Source organism: Arvicola amphibius, chromosome 7 (genome assembly GCF_903992535.2).
Source record: "Arvicola amphibius chromosome 7, mArvAmp1.2, whole genome shotgun sequence".
Lineage (NCBI taxonomy): Eukaryota > Metazoa > Chordata > Mammalia > Rodentia > Cricetidae > Arvicola > Arvicola amphibius.
Genome location: NC_052053.1, coordinates 90654798 through 90677610, shown reverse-complemented (window position 1 = coordinate 90677610; position 22813 = coordinate 90654798). Strand labels below are relative to the sequence as shown.

The 22813-nt window shown below is 40.8% G+C and overlaps 1 protein-coding gene across 1 annotated transcript in view; it reads left to right on the top strand.

The window, feature by feature from the left end:
- The window catches only part of Nrxn3 (neurexin 3), a 1492393-nt gene that overhangs the window by 375270 nt on the left and 1094310 nt on the right, over positions 1-22813 (top strand). Inside the window, 2 exon segments of the mRNA XM_038336206.1 lie at positions 1011-1312; positions 7062-7223. Of these exon segments, the coding sequence (XP_038192134.1) occupies positions 1011-1312; positions 7062-7223 (464 nt within the window).

Genomic DNA, 22813 nt, shown 5'->3' with positions numbered 1-22813 from the left:
CAGTTTGGAATTTTTGACTCCTTAGGAAATAATGATACAAGGAGAATAGGCACCCCGCTGGTTCTGAGCCCATGGCCTTCCCTAATTCTCTTCCCACATTCAGCTTTGTCGTTCATTGCAAGGTATCTAGGATTAATGCCTGTGGATGCCCCAGTCCATACAGCAAGCTTTTTTTTACTGATTTGTAGACACTAACACCGTGTTTTAATTTCAGAAGACAATGGGTCCAGATCAGATGCTTCCTCAGACAGGCTTTGGATAAGGAATCTCAAGGTGCCAATATACTCTTGAAAGAGTATATAGATTACAGAGGAATTTTACCCTGGCCTTGTCATCCTTGGGGTGGGGGGCGGCGTATGGTTGTGTCAAGAGCAAGTTCCAATCAGGAAGGGGTGTTCTGAGATGAAACCTCTTACCTGCCCAGAGCATAAGGCCTCTTTGAGTCTAAGGGTTGTGTTGCTTTCTGGACAAAGCTTACTACCATATTTCATGCTGTGCCCTTTTCCTCACCCTGATCTTCTCTAGCCCAATTTTCTACTTAAAATCCCAGTCATATTTTATGGGGCTCCTGACTTTACCATAGAAACCACAATTAGCTAGGTTTCTGATGCACAGAAATCAAAACCAAATCTATTCGGGTAATTGATTTCAAGTTATTTTTTAATAAAATTTACCATGAGCTAAGGAGTCCTTTGTTTAAAAAGATCCATTAATTATCTATTCTGAACCAGATCTGTTGCAAGAGTTTAAATACCATTCCTGGTGCAAAGACAATGGGAGCCCCACTTGACCATTTTGAATAAATTTACCCTCCCCCCCAGGTTTTTCTTCCAGAACATTTGAAGGAAAGACAGCCCGCTCCTTTGAACTGTTTTGTTTGTTTTCTACTGTTGAATGGACTCAGTTTCTCTATAGTCAGTTTTCCTATTTTCCATAGTTAAGTAGGTGCTGCGCAGAGTAGAATCTTGCCTGCCAAGGCATGACCACTTTGTTTTTTTCTTTACCTACAGCTCGAGAGGAGAACGTGGCCACTTTCCGAGGCTCAGAGTATCTGTGCTATGACCTGTCTCAGAACCCCATCCAGAGCAGCAGTGACGAAATCACCCTCTCCTTTAAGACCTGGCAACGCAATGGGCTCATCCTACATACGGGCAAGTCGGCCGACTATGTTAACCTAGCTCTGAAGGATGGCGCAGTCTCCTTGGTCATTAACCTGGGCTCCGGGGCCTTTGAGGCTATTGTGGAGCCCGTGAATGGGAAATTCAACGACAACGCCTGGCACGATGTCAAAGTGACACGCAATCTCCGGCAGGTAATGGCCGGGGGACAGCGAGGCTAGAAAGCCCATCTTAGGCAGACACTTTGTGGGGCAGGTGACTGGTGAGGTGTCAAAGGCTAGGGATTTGGATGTAGACACGTGAAAGCCTAACTTTCTCCAAGTTTTTGCAATTTCACAAGGAAAACTGATTACACTATTTTTCTCCGTATACTTTAATTCCCATTTGTACTTGTTATTTAAGGAAAAAAATGACAGTTGTATAGATAATAAAAATGATAAGTACTTCCATCCTTATTATTCTGCTTTCCTTTTTATCATTTTCTTAATTACATTCAAATCTTATCATAGTGTTGTTAAATTCAATTAGGGACAGCATTTGGCTTCCACAGCTTGATGGATTGTCCTCATTCTTTGAGTATTTGTTTCCTTTTTAATTAAGTTAGCCATTGCCATGATGTCATAATAATTTTAATTCACTCCAGGAAAAAAAAAACAACAACAGCTTTTCCCCCCTGTTTTATTAATTTGCCACCCCTCCCCACCTTTGTTTATTATTTATTTATTTTTCTTCTCCCACCGTTATGTGAACCTCTAGCCTTGGAATTAATTAGCGGGGATCTTTCTGAAGTCATGTTTCTCTGTTCCCTGGATGCTGTGGTCCTACCTCACTGCCCTTGTCTCTACCTCCGAGTCTCTTCAGTTGCCTGGGAGGCCCGGCAAATGGAAGCACCCAAATAAAAATGCCAACTTCGGAGCAGCTTTCCTGGTGCTGTGCGTGCTTGAGAACCCCCATCGCTTGTGGATTCTAGGCAGGCAACGCCGTCAGGTGACACCACGTCCAGAAAGCCCGAGCCAAGCGAAGTTGTTTTCCATGTCCTTACTAATAATGATAATAATCAGACCTTATCAGTGCACATCAGCAAAAGAAAAGCGTTTCCCGTCAAAGCTAAGGTCTGTGCTGAGATTGCCTCTTTCATGTTGCTATTTTCAGTTGGTGTTTTTTCTCCACTTGTAAATTTGTCACGCAAACCAGTTGGATAGCATTCATCCTTTATTAATCAGAAAACAGTATGCAAAATCCCAGAAAGTGCTTATCAAATTTTCTTCTGCAATATGATTGATTTAATGCCGTCTCGTGTAAACATGAAAGCAGAAGACATGACAGGTGTTTGCATTTGTTTTCTGTTTGATAAAAGTATGACTACTAAGAAACGCTCCACAAATGGCAGAGGCTGGCACGCACTGGAAACACATTATAGTCAAAACACTCATCCACACATTTAAGTATATCCAGGAAGCCAACTGATTGGAAGATCCCATTCTGTTTATAGTGAAGTTGTCAAGTAAACAAGACTTAGAGTCCCCAACATTTTCACCACAGAGGAATTCAAATTTTAGGAGTCAACATCCTATGATTTTTTTTTTCAAGATCAAATACGTAAGTGCTTTTGTTCATCACTTCCCTTCCTCGCTACCCAGAGGAACTTCTGAACAATCAAGAGATGCCCAAATCAAATTTCTATTTGCAGACAATGTATCTGGGCTGTGAACTCTAGACCAAAACCTGAAATAGGGCCATTTGCCAATTTTGATTGGCATGCCTTTGGAGTCTTAGTCATCTGAGAGGAAACTTTATGTTCTGGGTATCTTTATCAGGTCACAGGTTTCTTTAATTTGATTCTCTAGCTCCCACCCCACATTTTTCCTACTTGTTCAGTAACCACTAAAACACTTTTCCCATAGTATCAGGTACAGTTAAGCCCTTTAAAATGAGCAGATAAATTAAACTATAATTCAAATATTGTGATGTTTTGATCAGGAGCACCATGAGAAAAATCACCCTGTAGAGTTTCTAATATATTCTAAGTTTGAAGGTCTAGCTCCTCTCTGTGCCCTTGGACACATCATTTGACCTTCCTCCCTCAGTATTTGATCTTGAAAAAAATCATAGGATGTTGACTCCTAAAATGTGAATTCCTTTGCAAACTCGGATGACAATGCTCCCGAGCCATGTGTGGTGGCTAAATATGCAAAGTGCCTTCTGTTCCAGAAGGATTATGAGCTCATCCATGGTCTGGGTGCTAGATTTGCTGTGACGTGCAAGTGATTTACAAGCCGAGCATTCAGTCCCAGAGGTGACAATTTCTGCCTGCTGCCAAGGATGCAGGAAAATGGAGTTGTCTTTTCTAATTAAAACTGTTGAGTTCTTGAGACTTGGAGTATTTCTTAGCAGGAGAGTCTTGATCTCAGGTTAAAAAAAAAATACCTCTAATGTATCACTTAAACTCACTGAAATCTAGATTCAAAGAAAGAGAGGGAGATAGATAGATAGATAGATAGATAGATAGATAGATAGATAGATAGATAAGTTGATTTTTATAAATAAAGTTCATTCAGTCAATATTGTATAAACCAAGATTATTATTTTATCTATTGAAATATTTATATCATCCTTTTTGAGTTCCCTAGAATACATTAGAAAAATGGGAAGCCTCAGTGTATTTCAAATAAACTGTAAATGGCTTCATAAATATTTGATAACAAGCTGATGACACCGCATCTACATTTTTTTTTTTTTTTTGCCAAAATCTAATGCCTTTGGCAGGAAAAATTTATCTGAGAAAAACTAGCCTGGAATTTCATGAGAGTATCTGTTACCAAGGAGAATAGAACTACTGCTTTCTTTTACAGTGACCACCAACATGTGGTTCTGTCCCTAGGCCAACTCAAAGTCAAACCCAGATAGGAACTTCAAATCAAAAGCTTTTGAATGTGGAATGCCTATGCTTGTTCCAAGTTGGGATTAGGAGCTAAAACTCTTGTGTGTTTCTATGTGCATATGATTACACAGAGGAAAGGATATTGTCCTTTATCTTACTAGAACCCAAGGTCAAGTCTATCATATGACTTGCTGTACATCTGGGTTCCTCTTTTGATATGCATGTACACAAAATACATTGGTAGGTCTTCCAGCCTTCCAGACTTCCAGCTCAAAGAGTGCTGTTCATTTAGCATTTGAAAATTAGTAAAGAGAAGATTAATTGTAGTGAGGGCGTTTCTAATCATGTTTAAACTGCCATTCTTCCTGATACCAATTTTAAAAAAAATTGTTCAAAGGCTTAAAACTCAATGTTCCAGAGGAATAGTGAGTGAGATTTCTTCCTAGTCATTCTGGTAAAGTAAAGAAATTAATAACTGTATTGGGTAATAAATAATAAGTTTTGGTGTATCACTATGACACTGGTATTTTAAACTATAAGTAAAAGAAATCCGAGAATATCCCCTTTGGCTTACAAATTTTTAGACATCAATGGGATGTGGAGAGCTAATATATTCAGTATAATAAAGTCTTGCTGTCTGAGGTGCTGTGTGGTAGGTAGCATTCAGCTCTTTTCAAGATGGCCCATCCGTGTAGCTAGATTCAGCTGTGAAAACAAATACTAACATATCATTAATATTTAGTTGTCTGTTTTTCTACGTATGGACTGGCATATTTGGGCGGGGTGGGGGTCTTTTCTTTCAATAGAGGGGAATGTGAATGCATTTGTTAGCGGGTGGAAGGGAACCCTGGAAGCAATCTTCAGAAGAGCCCTGGGAAGTAAGTATACCACTCATTCTCAGCAGGGAGGTTTGGTCTGAATGGTCTCTGGAAAGGACAGGCAGTTGCCTTGACTGGCAGCTGAGTCCCCAAGCAAGGGTTCCCATAGAGTCCTGGTCTCATTGTCTCTCCCCACTCTCTTTCTGTGTTGGGTGCCTTTTTCTTTTTTCTTTTTTGAAAAACTAACCCAAGATCACTCATGCGATGTGTCATTTTACTAACCGGCTAATGTACTAACACCCTAACGACTCATCTTTGTTTTTAGTTCTTTTAATTAACAATCGTTCTGTTCACAGTTTTTTAATTTCCTTTCTCCCCCCTTCTCCGCAAAGCACTCAGGCATCGGACACGCTATGGTAAACAAACTACATTGTCTGGTAGATATCATTCTTATTGTCTTTTTTTGGGTTTGCCGTGTGTTGCCCCCCTTTCCCCCAACCCCCCTTTTGTCCTCTTTAGACTTGCTTCCTCCTTCTTTTCAATTTTCTTTTGTTGTGAAATTAAATGCAAGCCTTTTTCTTTAAAAAAAAAAAAAGAAAAAAAATAGAAGGAAACGTAGCTGTCCTGAAAATAGTAGTTATTCAAGTTTGGTGGGGACAGTCCCTTTTCTCCAGTTTTCTTTTGTTTGGTTGTTTTTCCCCAAATTTATTTTTTAAAGAAGTTTCTTCACTTAGTTCTGGTTTTATTTACCTATTTTGCAGCTCGAAATTACAGTCTAGGCATAACAGAGATTTCTACTGAGGACTTCCTTTTGCCTCTATCTCCTTCTCTCTCTTCCTGCTTTCTCTGTCTCCTTCCCTGTGCCTTCCTCCCTCTTTCTGTCCCTTTATGTGGCTGTGGCTGCCACAGGTGACCTGAGGAGGAAAGTATGCAGCTTTCTCTAATCTTCCTCTCCCTTCTTTGACCTCACTCCTCACTTTGGCCAAAGGGAGTGCCACCAATTGTGTTTTTCATACACACTGCATGGCATGGTCCTGTCTCGTGGAAACCACATCAGCATCAGAACCCGTCCCTCACTGACCTCTATGTTACTAACAACTGGCAACCAACCATCCACCCAGTCCCACCCTTGTCTTTTTCCCTCCTCATCTTCATTCTCCTCTCATCCTTCATATATTTGGGGGTTGGGTTTGGACTTTTTCTTTTCTTTTTTTTTTCCTTATTTTTTTCCTTCAGTGAGGGAGGTGGTAGGCAGGGGAAGTGTTATCCTTTAGCTTTAAGTGTTTTGTCTCCCCCCGTACCTCCATTTTGCTTTCCTTGTTTAATGCATGCACGTGTGGTGTGAATTTTGATTCTGTTATTTCATCCTTTCCCTGCCCCTGCCTTCTCTCTTGTCTGTCTCCAGATGATTTCTGCATGGGTGTGTCAATGTACGGTGTGTGCATGCCCTGAGGCTCCATCTTTTCTCTCTGCCTTCTGCTTATGGATGGTGGGTGTATGGGTGCTCATCTGCCCCTCCCCCCCATTGGCTTTATTATTATTTTGGGTTATCATTGCCTCATCATTCATTTCTTTTTGTTAAAGTTGCTTTTTGAGTTTGGGTCATTTTTCTGTTGGTGGTGGTGATAGGTAAGGGAGGGCAGGGGTTGGTACCCCGGGATGGTCCATAGCATGTATCATTCTGGACATGCTAGAACAGAGATGTTCCTCATTCCTACCCTGAATGCATGTTTGTCAGTGTGGCGTGAACCATAAAAGAAACAAATAAAAAAGAAAAGAAAAAAGGGGAAAAAATCACTAACAACCAAAGACCAACCCCTAACATATACCATTGTCGAATGTCTCCTTTGGTGTTTCTCATTACTACCATAAATAACAATCATAAGAAAAAAAAAGCAATTACTTTTAGCAGTGAACTGAGACAAGCGATATCATCTAAGGGTGGTTCCATTTTCTAGCCTGACTCAATGAAGTATACAGTGGGTGGAACAAGGTACTCAGCTTAGCCAATCTAACACAGTGTCCCATTAGCCACCAGGGAAAACTGTATGCTTGGGACATAGGAAGGCAGACCAGAAAATGGAACTTGACTGCACATACCAAAGTCAAGCCAAATTAGAAAGAATACCTCACCAAAAATCTTAATGGAGGTGAAGCCACATGTAGGGAAGCCATTGAATTTTAATAGGATTGTAAGGTCATTGCTGGGATTTTTTTTTTCTTGTCCCTATGTCCCACTACCAGGTGACAATCTCTGTGGATGGTATCCTTACCACAACGGGTTACACTCAAGAGGACTACACCATGCTGGGCTCAGATGACTTCTTCTATGTTGGCGGAAGCCCAAGTACTGCAGACTTGCCAGGCTCCCCTGTGAGCAACAACTTCATGGGCTGCCTGAAAGAGGTAAGGCTGACACACGTCTGCTGAGTAGGTGGGTGGTATGGCTAATTGAAAATAAAGAAAGAGATCTCTAGACCAATGATTGCACATGGCTGCTAACCTTTGCGTGCAATGAAATGCGGTGGAAGACTTTGAGCTTTAAAGTAAAGGTCCCATCATTTGGTTCAAGATTGAGATTGTTGAGTGACCTTGGGCTTGCTACTTAACTAACTATTCTGTGTCTCTGCTTCCTCCTCTAACTAATGAAGACCCTACTTGTTCAGATACTGTGAGATGTAAATGAACCGTGTACTGCAGATGACATCACAAGGACACACGTGAAGTTTGATTTTGTGCTTTTCACTCACCAAGTAGGGAAGCTATAGTTAGAAGTCACACAGTTTGTATGTCTTATCTGAAATATAGCCTGCGTATTATTTTACCTTTTTTTTAATGTTGCAGTCCCCAAACATCTTTTTTCTCATTGACTGAAATAAGGGCAAAAATTTTTGGCATGTAACATTCACGCTCAGAAAAATGGGCCTGCCTCTCTCTGTTTTCCTTCCCTGAAAGCTAGTCACTGGAACGGCCAGAGTGCGGCCGGGTCTTGCCGGTCCTCATTTATTACCCTCGTAGCTGATGTGTTGAGACCTCTGTCTGAGAGCAGAGGCGCTTCAGTCAACTGAAAGTTCAGCCTCGGAGGTCAATTGTTGCGGCAGAAAGAATCAGCCTTGATTGGTGAGAGTTCTTTCGCGGCACTCTGTCGTTGAAGCAGTGGCCTGGACATTTTCTTTAATCTAAACTAAGCTTGATTGCCTGAGATATCCATGCCATTTCCCTAGGGAAATTCCTTGAGAGTCTGATGGTGTTGCTTCTTCTAGATAAAGATTTCTTGTGACATCTTGCGTGCCTCCTCCTGGGGCATATACTTTGTTCTTATTGTAGTAATTCAGAGTTTATTGAACAGCAGGCATGCAGGTAAGGATATTGCCCATGGATTTATCAGTGGTACGAGATGATGAATAGGCATTGCCTTGACTGTACCTGGCACACAGTAGGTGGACAGAAAAGATTTATTGCATGCGCTGACTTTTCAGGCAACCACAACGGGCCTTTAGCTGTGCTGTTTTTAACCTTGGTGACTCTTTATAAGCAATGGTTTCTGTCCTCAAAGACTTTGTAGTCTGGGAAGGGAAATGAGATCGCTAAGTGAATAATTAGAGCACAGGACCATGTGTTCAGTGCCGCAGACTAAAAGCTCCGATTGAGCAGAGGAAACAGATACATTTTAGGTGGGCGTCACCTATAGAGAAGAAGTGACATTGGAGCCAACACTTGTTGCAATTAAGCATGTGTCAGTTGAGAGGAAGAGGTGGAAAGCAAGGCATGGCAGAGGAAAGGAAATTCCAGTTACAGCTTTGTATTATTCTTGGTCTGAAGGACAAATGGAGAGGAGACTCCAAACTGCTTCCCTCTCTTTGACAGTGTTTACCTCAGCTTCTGCTGGCTTTGGGGATGGCCCTGTTGTTTCTGGAGAAATTATATTAGGCACACAGCACTTGCTCGCTGGGATTTGCTCCTATTTGAATAGACTAAGGACATAGACTATTCAGAGTTTGATGAGCCTTGAGAGACTCTAAAACCCTGCTAAATTCACACTGGTTTGGATTGCACTCTCATCAGAAAACGATTGCAACATTTCTGCCACCTAGGACTTGGCTCAGGAATGCAGCAAGGGTTGATTGACATGGAATAGTCCTTCATTTTTCTGTGGGGTAACAGCCCTGAACATGGAGTTTCCTGGAGTGGACATAGGGGTCACGTTTCCCCTATATACAGTTACATAAATCATCTCCAAATTATATTTGGAAACAAAGGAACAATTTACTAGCTTCAGTATTTTTATCTATTAATTAGGAAAGTTAGCACTAAGAATTTTGGACCATGTAGAAAAATAGCATGATACATATGATGACTTTACCCATGAAGATTAAAACAAAATGTACAATATATATATGTGTGTGTGTGTGTGTGTGTGTGTGTGTGTGTGTGCATATGTATATACACACACACACACACACATATATATATATATATACATACATACATAAAAACAGAAAGTGGGAGGGAGGGAAGAAGGCAGCAGAGAAAGGGAGAGAGAAAGAAAGAGAGAGGGAGAGAGAGAAAGAGAGGAGACTAGGTGAAAAACTGGAAACCCTTCAGAAGTCTATTGGATGTCATTAAATAGTTTTCAACTTTGTGGGGCTAGCATGAGGACATACTTTGAGCCCCAGAACTCACATGAAAGATGAAAACCATAGGTCACAGTTAAGCTTTTAATTATAGTGCTGAAGAGATAGAAACTGGAGGTGTCTCAAAGCTTGTTGGCACAAAGCCTGCGGTGGTGACCCACATATCTTTAATCCCAGCACTCGGGAGGCAGAGGCAGAGGCAGGCAGATCTCTGAGTTTGAGGTCAACCAACAGAGCATGTTCCAGGACAGTCAGGGGTACACAAAGCAACCCTGTCTCAAAAAAGACATACATACAGACAGACAGATAGACAGACAGACAGACAGACAGACAGACAAAAAAAAACCAAGCAGCCCCTACAAAAACAAAAACAAAAACAAAATGACTTGCTGGCCAGACAGTAAAGTCACATCTGTGAACTCCAGTTTCAGTGAGAGATTGCTTTCTTTAAAATCATCTGAGATCAACTTCTAGCCTACACACACACAAGCACACACATGTGCACATATACACACACATTGAATGTATATATAAGCACACACACACCAAGTAAAGCAATTGAGAATGGCATCTTCATACAAACAAAAACAAGTGCCCACACATACATGTATTTCTGGAGAAATATATTAATTTTGAAGCAACTGCAGTTAGTGGTAAAATGCCCTGGTTTATTGAGCAGTTTAGGACTGTACTTAAGTCTAGACTGTTAGAAAGGGGCGACCATAACACTGAGGGACATGATCTATGAAACAGAACTTTGCTGAGCTCCACCTCATCTCTGTTGCATATGGAGGTTTTCCCATGGGCCTGTGAGATCTTCCAGTGTGCTTGAGCTTGAACATGTACGTGACCTTGAGGCTAATGAAGTCCTATAGAGTTTTCCTTTTCTGTCTAATCATGGAATCATTCTGTCTTTGAGGAATCCCAGGGAATTCTCTTGTTTTTGACAACTTAGTAAAATAGGAAGAGCTGCCTCCCCTACTAGACTTTAGCTTCTCAGCAGATGAGTCCTCTCTGATCATTTAACCCTCATGACATTCTTTCCTCTTAAGTTCAATGACACCACCCCTCCCCTATCTCCCTTTCTTCCTATTCCTATCTCTTTCCATTGTGGCTCTAAGTTTCCCCAAGCTAAATTGGGTACTTTAAATGCCATCTAACCAAATTTGGGACATGATAAAGAGCTGATGGGATCATGGACCCTTGCTTGCTTGTTGCAGGAACGGTTTCATTTGGGGAACTCCACTTGTTTTATTCCTGAAAGCTGGGTTCTGCCTCTACTATTGAGCTAAAGTGACTGGATATCACCTGTGTGCACACCTCCTAACTTGACATCTCTGGGAAAGCCACAGCCAAGTTGTCATCAAACTATTGTGTCTCTGCACACCACATTCATAGCCAATGAATTATCACTAAGTTGGCATCTTGGTTCTTTTTGTCTTTTTCTCTCTTAGTGTATCTGTTCAATTTTTTAAATAGATTCCCGGGCCCCAGAGTTTTCCTTAGCTTTGTGGGGGCTCTCAACATATTGGTTTTTGAGAGAATAACACATTTCAAAATGAATATTTTTTCTCAGATAAGTGATTTTATTTTAAGGTACTCTTGATCACTTAGCTTTATAAAAAATATTTTCCATGGCAAAAGTTGAATCTTTCAATATCTCTCAGATATCCACTATGAGGGAACCGTCAAAGAGTCTCAACAAAGCTAAGACGAGTGGATTGAAACCTCTCTTAGGATAGACAGTACACAAAGAGTCTGAGGAGGCATCATAGTACAATGAAAAGAGTAACTGACTTGAAGGTTAGTAGACCCTGGGACTGGAGAGATGGCTCAACAGTTAAGAGCACTGGAGGCTCTTCCAAGGACCTGGTTCAATTTCCAGCATCAACGTGGTAACTGATAAACCATTTATAATTCCAATCCTAGGGGATCTGATGCCTTTTCTAGCTGAAGTGAGCACCAGGCATGCATGTGGTACACAGACATAAATACAGAATACTCAAGCACATTAATTAAATCATTAAAGAAATAAAATTAGTAACCCTGGTTAGGAACACAAACTTGATTGCACTATATGACTCAGAATTAGATACTGTTTTATTTTTTAATAAGTATCAGTTTACCAGTTTGCAATGAGGAGATCCTAAGAGCTATGTTGCATTTTTCTTAAGAACAAGTGAAATAAATGATGGGCATAAGCCAAATGTCATTATACAATGATATCTTAGAAATCTAGTAAGAATTACATATTGGCTTATAAAGCACCTGCGGTGAGGTCTACACGAATGTGCATCTGCCAACACAGATCCCTGTGTTTCCTGTAGTAGCAAGTTATTTTCAGGGAAAGCCTTTGATTTTGAGGTTTTCCTCATTAAAATTCTCTCATATTTGTAAAACGAGGGACAATCCAGCCACCCTTCCTCGGTATTTCCCTTGTTACTGTCTTCAGTCTTTTATTGGAGGCTGCCAATCTCCCTTTGTTAGAATATGAGCTCCATGAGAAGACATAATCAGAATTTCACAGCAAGTAGAACAGTTCCTGGCATTAAAAATTATATTCAATCATGAGTATATCTTCCTTGCCTCCCTTCCTCCCTCCCTCTTCTCTCCTTCCTTCCCTCTTCCCTCCTTCCCTCCCTTCTTGCCTCATGTATCTCAGGCTGACCCAAAGCTCATTATATAGACCTCAGTTGGCTCTTTTCCAATGCTCCTGTCTCTATCTCCCAAGTGCTGGGATTACAGATGTGCACCTTTACATCTTGTGTAGGGGATGCAGTGGATGTAACCCATCTATTTGTGTATGCCGGCAAGAGCTCTAGCAACTCACCTATATCCTTATCCCAGGAAAGTCTAATTTTTCTTAATAAACAGTCTGTGCTTCTAAAAGTTTCATTCAATGGCATGCCTAGAATAAATGAATAAATGAGTTAGCTGCTTGGAGCTCTAAGATCTGGCAAGGTTCAGGTCAACACTGTCTTAGTTCAGGCTGCCGTAGCAAAGCAACTTAGACAGACTAGCTTATTAAAAAAAATAGAAATGTGCTTCTAGCTCCGGAGGCTGAGGGTTTGAGATCGGGATGCTATCACACTCAGGTTCTATAGAGGGGAATCTTCCTATTGACAGAGTGTCATCTACTCACGGTCTCCTCACTTGGAAAGAGGATTAAAGAACTTCTTTGAAATTTTTAAAAAAGACAACTGATCAGGTTCTAATTACTTGAAAGTGCTCACCTCTAAATGCCATGAGGCTGGGGTTAGAATTTCAAGTTATGGCCCACCAACATTCTAGCATGGTGTCGGGAGGATCTTATAAGTCCCCATCCCTAACCAAGGAGGTATTTACAGTTCACAGCTTCCAGGAAAGGGAAAGCCAATTTTCTTTAAGGGTGTGATTCCTGGTGGGGTGACTCAGCTCCTATGAATGGCCTCACACTCATGAGTGTATGGATAGCACAGATTGGACTTGGTGAAAAAATATATATATAAAGTAAAATAGGACATGAAGTTAGGGGGATGTCTATAGGGGAAGTTGGAGAGTAGAGTGAGGAGTGAGTATGGTCAAAATAGATTCTACAAAATTCCAAAAGAATTAATTTAAAGAGACTTCCATCATATGTTTTTTGGAGAACTATGAATGTCGAGCCTGTAGGTAAGTACTGAGAACATACAACATGCCAAAGACTGTGCTAGGATATATACAAGGAGCAGATAAAGTTCTTGCTTTAGAGGACCTCAAACTTGGTAGGAGAAAACAGATACATAATTAGAATTATCCAGAAAGGTAGTCATTATGCAAAATAAGACATTCATGGTGGTAATGGGGATGTCGAGGAAGAGTTGCTATTATCCTATAGTTTAAGGGAGATTTCTTGACGAACATGGTACCCAACCTTACGATTGTGGAGAAAATAGGAAGGAAGGGTGGGGCTAATGAGATACTACGAGCAAAGGTAAGCAGGCAGGACACCTGCTTATAAACAGGACACAGTTTATAAATAAAGAACAAATCGTGAGATCAGAAATTCTGGAGGGATGGCCACAAAATTAGTTAAGGTGCAGGTCATTTATCCTTTGCTGTATTTTGGCCTTTATTGTGTATTTACACAGAACAGCTGATAATGCTACATAGTGAATGGCACTGTCATATTGACATGTTATTCAGCAGGCCCCAGTTCCTTGATCTACGGTTCATCCGTCTACTCTCTGCACCCGGGGTGGTTTATTTTTTTTTCCAGGAAGTTGAAAAGCAGGCATGGGAAGAGAGATCCATCAGGTTCAGCACCGGGCGGGGAGATGGCTATCCTGAGCCGTTTCCACAGAAAAACGTTTCTACTTGACCTTCATTTCGGTTTCCAGCTGCCCTATGTCAGGACCTACAGTTTTCCCTTCTTCTGTCCTCGGCTGAGCTAAGCTGTTGTTGGATGGAGCACAAGTAGGAATAGGCAATCTGTGCCAGTACTGAGTTACACAGCGATCCCCTCTGAAGCAGGGAGAGCTCACCGAAGGCCACCACCATGTCCTCCTGTGTGCTGGACCTTCTGCTCTTTTCAATTAGATTCTTTCTGGATTTCCCGCCTTTCTCCTCCAGCTGGCACTTCCCTTCTTCACCCAGTGTGTCAGGCTCTCTCTCTGCCCATGGGGAAACCGACATGTTGCCTGAGACCTCTCGGGCAGACTGGGTTTTCTCACCGTGTTTCCTCATGACATTTCTAATAGGAAGGAAGGAAAACTGGATGAATGGAACATATATCTAAAGAAAAAGGTCTGAGGGGGGCACCACTGTGCCCATTACATTCCACATCCCTTTGTGATTATTAGACATTTAAAATTGAATGGGGCTTTGCAGCCAGAGATAGTCTCTGAACAGATGATTAATGGTTTAATCTGTAATAACTTTACATTTTATAGAACCCTGATAGGAGTCCACATCTGGTGAGCCAAGCTATTTAAGGCTGTGTTAATTCTGTTAATTGCTATATGCTTATTTGAATTGCTGGCACCTGCAGGCTTCGGGATAATGTGTTTGCTGTTGCCTTAAAAAATATACTCATTTTACGTTATTCTGCCCCCACTGTCTTCTGCTGTTAGTCTCCTATGCTGTACCTTAATATTAACGTTTGATATCTTATGCGGTATCTTAATTTTACTTTTACATTGTTCTGTTAGTTTTTCACTCCGTCTCTTTTTACCTACCCTCCTCTCTTTCCTCTTTTGTTTAATTCATTGTTTTGCAAGACCTTGTATTGGTATCCTTCTGAACTTATCAGGTGGGTACAACTATCCAACTGTAAGTGGGAGACTTGGGCTCATGGTGTGGCCCTACCCATCCTTGTCTCTTTAGTGTTAAGAGCATTGTGCAGCTCAGAGTCAGCAAAGTCCAAGGGATGGATTCCAAGTCAGTGTTCAGGATGCAGAAGGAACTTGAGTCCAGGACTGTGTCCTCTCTAACTCATCTGATGACATATAACAAGTCACTTAACTGGTTGTCCATGCTTCAAATTCCTCACCTCTAGATAAGTTATGTTAAGTTCAGTGTAGTGCAGAAAGGTATATTTTAGTGTAGTTGTTTGTTTTGGTTTGGTTTAATTATTTTGAAGCTCTGCCTATCTTGGAACTTGTTATGATGACCAAGCTGTCCTCCAACTCAAAGCTGCCTGCTTCTGCCTCCCCAGTACTGAAAGTACTTCACAAAAATATAGAACACTATAACAATATTAATGTAATCAGTATTTGAATACTTTTTTACCATTTAAAAAACAAACAAACCAGGGAGCCAGGTATTTCTCTTTGCTGTCTCTGTAGAAATTCATCCAACATAGTTTAGAGAAAAGAATTAAGATGAGGGAGCCAGTTTTAATGTTAATTTCATAGGATAGCTTTCCTGGATCTGTGGTAACCATTTAATAATCTTAAAATTAGAACAGTGTCACTGCTGGGCCAAATGCACACAATAGTGGCAAAGAAGAAGAAGGGACATAATTATATCTTCTGGGTATTTTTGATACCTATGAGGTATATCTCAAGAGAAACAGGCATTATTACGTATCCCAAGATGGGTATAAAAATGGAGTAGTATCAGGCTGCCTCAGTAGTATTGCCTCAGAAATACTTGGTATTATAACACTTTAACAAAGAGAGAGAGACTCTTCAGTTATTTTAAGATTAAGCTCTCTCTCCCTTTCTCTCTGCTCTTGGTTGTTTTGATCTGAAGTCTCAAACTATAGCTGTCCAGTTACTATGGAGACTAGCCAGGCCTAAACTAGGTGCAATCCGCCTACCGTATCCTATTTAGTCCTGGGAGGTACATGCCAGAGCTACCATGCCTGGCTTCAAAATCAAACTATTAAGGCCAAGGCAGTTTCTTTATTAACCAATGAAATTAACACATTGACAGAAGACCCACCTACATCAGTAGTGTTTTTTATTGTTGATGATTTTTTTTGAGAAACAGCTAGTGATTTTTTTAATTGTTAATGTGATATCCCTTTTTCCCCTTTGACAACTATTTACTGGTTTTTGTTGCTTTATGTTCAAACTTACTCAGTGGTCCTTTCCCTATGTACTCAGGTACTTCTTTGCTATAGCCATGGCATTTTTTTCTAACTCTGTTTGAGACAGGGACATTTAGGTTCAAGATTTTGGTTCATAGGATTTAGGATGTTTGCTGTCAGTTTTGGGAGTCAGAATGTGGGATACCAGTTAGCTGAGTACTGGTGTTTCCACTGCTATAGCAATGACCAAATATGAGACATGACTTAAAAACCAGAGCAGAAATATGAGGATAAGCCGGGCGGTGGTGGCGCACGCCTTTAATCCCAGCACTCGGCAGGCAGAGGCAGGCGGATCTCTGTGAGTTCGAGGCCAGCCTGGTCTACAAGAGCTAGTTCCAGGACAGGCTCCAAAACCACAGAGAAACCCTGTCTCAAAAAATCAAAAAAAAAAAAAAAAAAAAAAAAAGAAATATGAGGATAAAGTAGGTCTAGGTTTTGGTTACATTTTCAAAGTCTTGGATCAAGCATTCTTTAAGTTAGACCACCATTGAATTTCCAGCCACGGAGGCTCATTCTATTCATCCCATGTGTTGACTAAACCAATTTGGCCTGTTTTCTGTCATTTGTAACAGAGCTTTTGGTCTTTTTTCACCTTCTCTGACAAGATTCTGGGCATTTGGGCCAATAAAGAGCTAGATGATGAACCACAGAAGTTCCATCCACAGCAGTAATTACCAAGCACACAGAGAAGTAAATATATATGAAATGTGGGTCTACAAGGTGCTATGCACATTATGCTTATCCTTTATTTGCTTTTCATGTAAAGTTTAGGTGAATTCTGTCATCATTGCTTACTTGAGTTCAGGGGAACAGAGTGCTATGCCCACTGCCACTGTCACCAGCATGAACAATGAAGACTAAATATTCCTGCATCATGAATCCCGCCACCATTGCTATCAACTCGGTCATAAAACTCTCTGACAGGGAAAGGGGGAAAAATCCTCAGAGAAGGCTGGTGAATTTGGGGTTAAACTCACTCTGGGGAATGACTGCTCACTATCATTTGAAGAACACACTTCATAGGGAAGGTCATTTAATCAGGCAAGAACGCCCTGCTGGGAGACCAGCTACAATTACCCATTTCTTTCACCTTGCCATTGATTGTTCGGCGAGCACGGCAGTTTTTGCTTGATTTCCCACTTTGACTGGGCAAATTGATATTGTTCAACCTGCTAATGGAGGAATGATTTTCATTATGAGACCAGAGAGGGAAGGAGCTTCTCCTGGTACAAATGCCAAGCAGTAGAAGGCTTTTGTCTTGAGATACGTGGGGCATCTTTCATTTTGATTCAGTTTAGTATGTTCTGTGAAGTTGAATGCACTCATCTCCAACGCCTTGGCTTAGGCATTTTCAGTCTGCTTTTGAGACTCTCTTATTTAGCTTTTCTTTCTTTTCATTTTTTTCCCTTCAGGATAAATTCAGTGGAACTTATTGTTTTCTGAAAATGTCACTATTTACAGCAAGTGTAATCTACCACAACAATCCCACTGAGACAAAAATCTCCTGTGTCTTCAAATGCCTCAAAGGAGACTTGAAAAAGCCTACTTCTTATACACAAACACCTACGGGGATAAAGTGATCACTGAGCTAATTGATTAGCTACTTTTTATTGTTTTGCAAATGTGGAAGCAATTATTCTGTTACTGTGGCATTTCAATAGCATTGCGTTTTACTCACCGAGTGGACCATGCCCCACAACTAACTAGCTTCTGCGCAGATTTCTAGAGCTACAGAAGCAAATGTTCTACCCTACAAACAACTCAACATGCAGCACAGGGCAGCAGTATTGCATACCAATTATCAACCAATAAGATGTTCTTTTCTCCTCTCTCAATAAGATGCTTCCTTTCCCTTCCTGCTGTGTCAGAATGTGGCCTGATATTTACCACAGGAAATAAAAAGTCTTTAACTGAGGCTAACCCCTTCACCTCCTTCCCCTCCAAATTTACCTGGCTAGTTGTGTTATGCTGGATTTCAGGATAATTATTTCACCTCTTGAAATATAACTACTTCCCTGATGTTTGTTTTTGAGGAATCTTAACAGTCCTTGGTCTTCTCTTCACCTTGGCTCTGCCTCCTCTATGTACTAAAGGCATGGCCTGAAACATTTCCTGGATTTCACTTTCTTTTGAGTTTACACCTTAGCACATTTATATACCAAACTCAAGGCTTTAGTGCCATTTGTATTTTTAAAAAATTTTAATTTTTTTATTTTTCAAAAAGAAAACAATCTTTCTTTTTTTTCATTATACATGCCAATTAAAGTTCCCACTCCCTCCCCTCCTCCCATTCCCTCCACATACCCTCCCATGCCATCCCCATCCAATCTTCAGAGAGCATTTCTTTGGGGAAGGTCCAAGGATCTCCCTGCTATATCTTGGCTGAGCAAGGTATCATCCAAAGAGAATAGGTTCCCCAAAAGCCAGTACATGCAGTAGGGATAAATCCTGGTGCCACTGCCAGTGGCACCCCATTCTGCCCCATACAACTGTCAGCCACATTCAGAGGGACTAGTTTGGTCCTATGCTAGATCCTTCCCAGTCTGGCTGGAGTTGCTGAGCTCCCATTAGCTCAGGTAGACTGTTTCAGTGGGTGTCCCCATCATGGTCTTGACCCCTTTGCTCAGACTCTCATTCCCCTACTCTTCAACTGGACTTTGGGAGTTCAGTCCAGTGCTCCGATGTGGGTCTGTGCCTGTGTTTCCATAAGTTTCTGGATGAACATTTTATGGTGATATTTAAGATATTTAAGATAGTCTGACTACAGGGCAAGTCAAGATCCGCCCCCCTCTCCTCTATTGCTTAGGGTCTTAGCTGGGGTCATCCTCGTGGATTCCTGGGACTTTCTCTAGGGCCAGCTTTCTTACTAACCCTATAATGACTCCCTCAGTCAAGATATCTCTTTCCTTACTCTCATCTCTGTCCTTTCTCCTTCTCGACTATCCTGTCCCCTCAAGTTCTCCTCACCCCTTCTCTTCCCCTTCAACCCTCCTCTCTCCTCCCACCCTCATACTCTCAATATTGTCAGGTGATCTTGTCTGTTTCCACTTTCCAGGTAGATCTATATATGTTTTTAGCCCTTTGTGCTTTATAATAGTGGTGTCTTGTTTTCTACCATATGTTAGCAGCTCTGTATTATAGCCTATCAATTAACAGCTTCATCACATGTAATTTCTAGAATAGTCCTTATTACATTAGATTTTAGTGATCAGTGTTTCCCAATAGCTCAGGTTTCTGCATGGCAGGAATGTATTGAGATGTTCCTTTAAATTTAAACATGTAACCTGGTTTATGAGTATATGAAAATGTTCTTTAATTTGGCTATTATGAATAGTGCCACAATAAATGTGGTCATGTGGGTCATGTATGTACCTCTCCAGTATGCTGGCTTAGATTACTTTGACAATGAAAATATCACCATGAAATGAATACCTTTTACAATCAACATATGCTTTAAGAAAAGATACTTCCTAGAGACCTGGACAAATCATTTATCTGTTCTTGTTTTCAATGATAGCCCAGAACAGTTGACATTCATAAAAAGTTATTAATAAATACTTGTAATAGAATTGTTTGTTCGAGTTTCAATTTGTGCTTCTATTCACATTCTCATTAGCATACAATTCAATCACTTATTCCAAGTGTAGTAGGTAGTCCCAGAATGCCCTTTATTCAGTAGGCTCTGTTCCAAGTATTAGAGATTGTGCTATGTGACTCCACATCCAAGGTCCCTGAGTCAATGGAACTTGAACTGTGGAATAAAGGAATCCAGGAGAAAATGGGACAATAACATTTAAAGATTTATTTCCAGTGGGCAGAAGAGATGGGTCAGTGGCTCAAAGAGCTTGTTCTTGCAGAGGCCTGGGGTTTGATTCCTTGCACCCACATGGTGACTCACAACTGCCTGGAACTCCAGTTCCATAGCCTCTCATCCCCTCTTATGACTTCCATAGGCATGAGGCATGTGCGTGGTGCACAGACATACATGTGTACAAACTCTCATACACATAAAAGAAAAAAATGTAATTTATATTTCCAAGCAAGGAAGAGTAGTGTGTAGGAAGCAAAGAGGATAACAGCATAGTGAGGAGGTTCTCCATTTAGCTCAGTGGCTGGGAAAAGCCTGGCTCCTTGTGGTGATGGAAAACTAAGTTGAGACCCGAGAAGAAAGGAGTCATGTGCACACAGATCTGGGGAGAGGCCAACCCTGCGAGAGGAAGCAGCAAGGATCAGAAATATCAAAAGCAATGGGAAGCTCAGTATGTTCCGGAAAGGTCAAGGAGGTCATGGAGCAGCGGCTGAGTGAGGGAAGTGCAGGAGGGGGAGGTCTGTGATGAGATCTGCTGCCAGCCGCCTTCAGAGAGGATTCGAGCCAGACAGTATCAGCTTACCAAGCTTATCTCCACTTCAGAGTCTCCAGCCCTGGTTACCCCAGGTCTGCGATGGTTTTCTCTCCCTTCATCCTAAAGAGCAAGGCATCCTTTAAAGTCCAGGCACACATACACGATACAGTGTGGGAAGTTAGGAATTAGCCCTCCCTCTGCTCCGCTTGTCACCCTCACCTGTGCTTGTGCTTCCTGCTTCTTCTTCACCTCCAGTTGGATGTCATTCTTCTGTCATCCCCACTCTCTTTTATAGTACGTATGTATATTATGTGTATATGTATATATATATACATATTCTATACACATATACATAAATTATGGTAAATTGCCTTATATATATTTATCTGCATATGTGTGTATGTGTGTGTGTGTGTAACAAAAGGAATAGAGGCCATGTATTTGAGAGGGAGAAGGATTGGGAGAGGTAGTTCCTGGGAGGGTTTGGAGGAAGGACAGGAAGAGAGGAAATGCTGTAATCATATTTAATTAAATGAAAAGAAAGAAACCATCCAAAACAAAGCAAAAAGCCATATAACATGAATCTAACCCTTAATGATTCTTTAAGAGTATATCAGTATTTTTTGTAAATCTCACTTTGAATATAAAATACCAGATAAGAGCAATTTGGAAAGATTTATTTTGGTTGTCAGGGACTGCAGTCCATCACGGCAGGAAATCCACAGCAACAGGAACTGGAAGCAGATGCTCATATTGTAGCCACAGCCAGGAAGCTATGAATGCTTTTGCTTAGCTGCCCTTTTCCTTTTTATTCAGTCTAGGACCTCAACCCACTGAGTGGTACCCACCCACATTTAACATGGATATTTTCAATCTGTTTAATCTAACATGGATAATTACCATAGAAAAACCCAAAGGTTTTTGACCATGGCGATTTGAAATCCCACAAGTTGACAATGAAAATATTAATTACCACAACAAATATAGCATAGATATATAGGTACTGTTGTCTTTACGCATCTTGCTGCATAAAGATCCCTAGGACCTCTCTTTTGCAACTTTGACCATAACCTGGCAGGCAAATAGGTGCTCCTCCAAGCATCCTCTCATAAGCTTTAACTTGCAGGTTCTAGAGCTCAGGAAGACAAGAATGCCTTTTGCTAGGAGAAGGTGGGAAAGAGGCAAAACAAAATGGTTGTGAGATTTGAGATGGTAAAGAAGAGGAAGCTAGCAACAGATGGCCCATGCATCATTTAGAAGCAAGATAGGAGCCTGTGCTTATTATGGGAATGATCGTACGGTTAGTGTAATCTAAGAGCAGCTGAGATTGGTATCATTTCCCACTTGTGTAAGTTAGAAATCTCATAGCGAGTTCTGAATTTTCCTCCACATCCCCATTTCTTGTTCTTTTCTCTCACCAACTGCAAGAACCCACTGGGGATTCCCTTGTTATTTCTCACTCCTTCCTGTCCTTCCTCGCTGGACTCTTTCTCACCTTTCTGCCTGTTATGATATTATAATGGATGTTCTTACCGCTCTTCTCTGCGGTTGTTATCCTGTCAGATTGACTTTTGTGCTATTTGGAAATATCCAGTGTTCAGCATACCACATCCCCTTCGGCTTCCTACCTATGGCTGTTTGTATGGCAGCTTCCCTTTTCCTGCTTTCTTACAGATCCTGCATACCAAGCCAGAGTCATCATTTCAGGTTGATTCCAATGATAAGTTCTCAGTTCGTATTTTCATGAATGAGTTCTTTGGTTCTCCTGGCAAGCATTTCTTCCTGTCTCTCTTTTGAATGCTCCTCTTTATTTCAGACTGTGTCTTGTGGTCCCCTCTTGACTACTTGCTGCATTAATTGTGTTCTTTTCTTCTAATTCCAAGTATATTTATGTAACACAATGTGTATGGATTCAGACTTTAGTGGGCAATAGCTACACTTGAACTTTACTTCTAATGAATACTTTCTATGAGTTTTGGAAAAGTTAACTTCTCGGAAGCTCATTTTCTTCGATTATTAAGTAGGGGTTTTAGTGGTCCCTACCCCATAGAGTTTTCACGATGTTCAAATGATATGATGCAATAGAGCTTTGAGCTCAGTCGGCATATTGTGTGTGCTCCATAGACACGAGCTATTATTGGCATTCATTTCTTCCTCACATTGTTCTAGAGTCATTTGTTAGCTTTTGCACAATATATATAATCCCTTAGAAAGCAGAGACGTCTTTGTAGTTTGAACAATGCTGTTCATACTAGAGTTTTATAAAAGAGTGGAAAGTAATTTATAACCTTCAATAGAATTTCTGGACTAACTATAAAGAAGTTGCTATTTCTTTAAATTACATTTTTACACAATTAAATTGATCCATTCTGTCACAGTTAGAATAATTTATTATTTGAATGCATCTAAATTTTTTTATTCAAGGATAAATTAAATACCTGTGCATATGTGAAATTTAAATGTGGT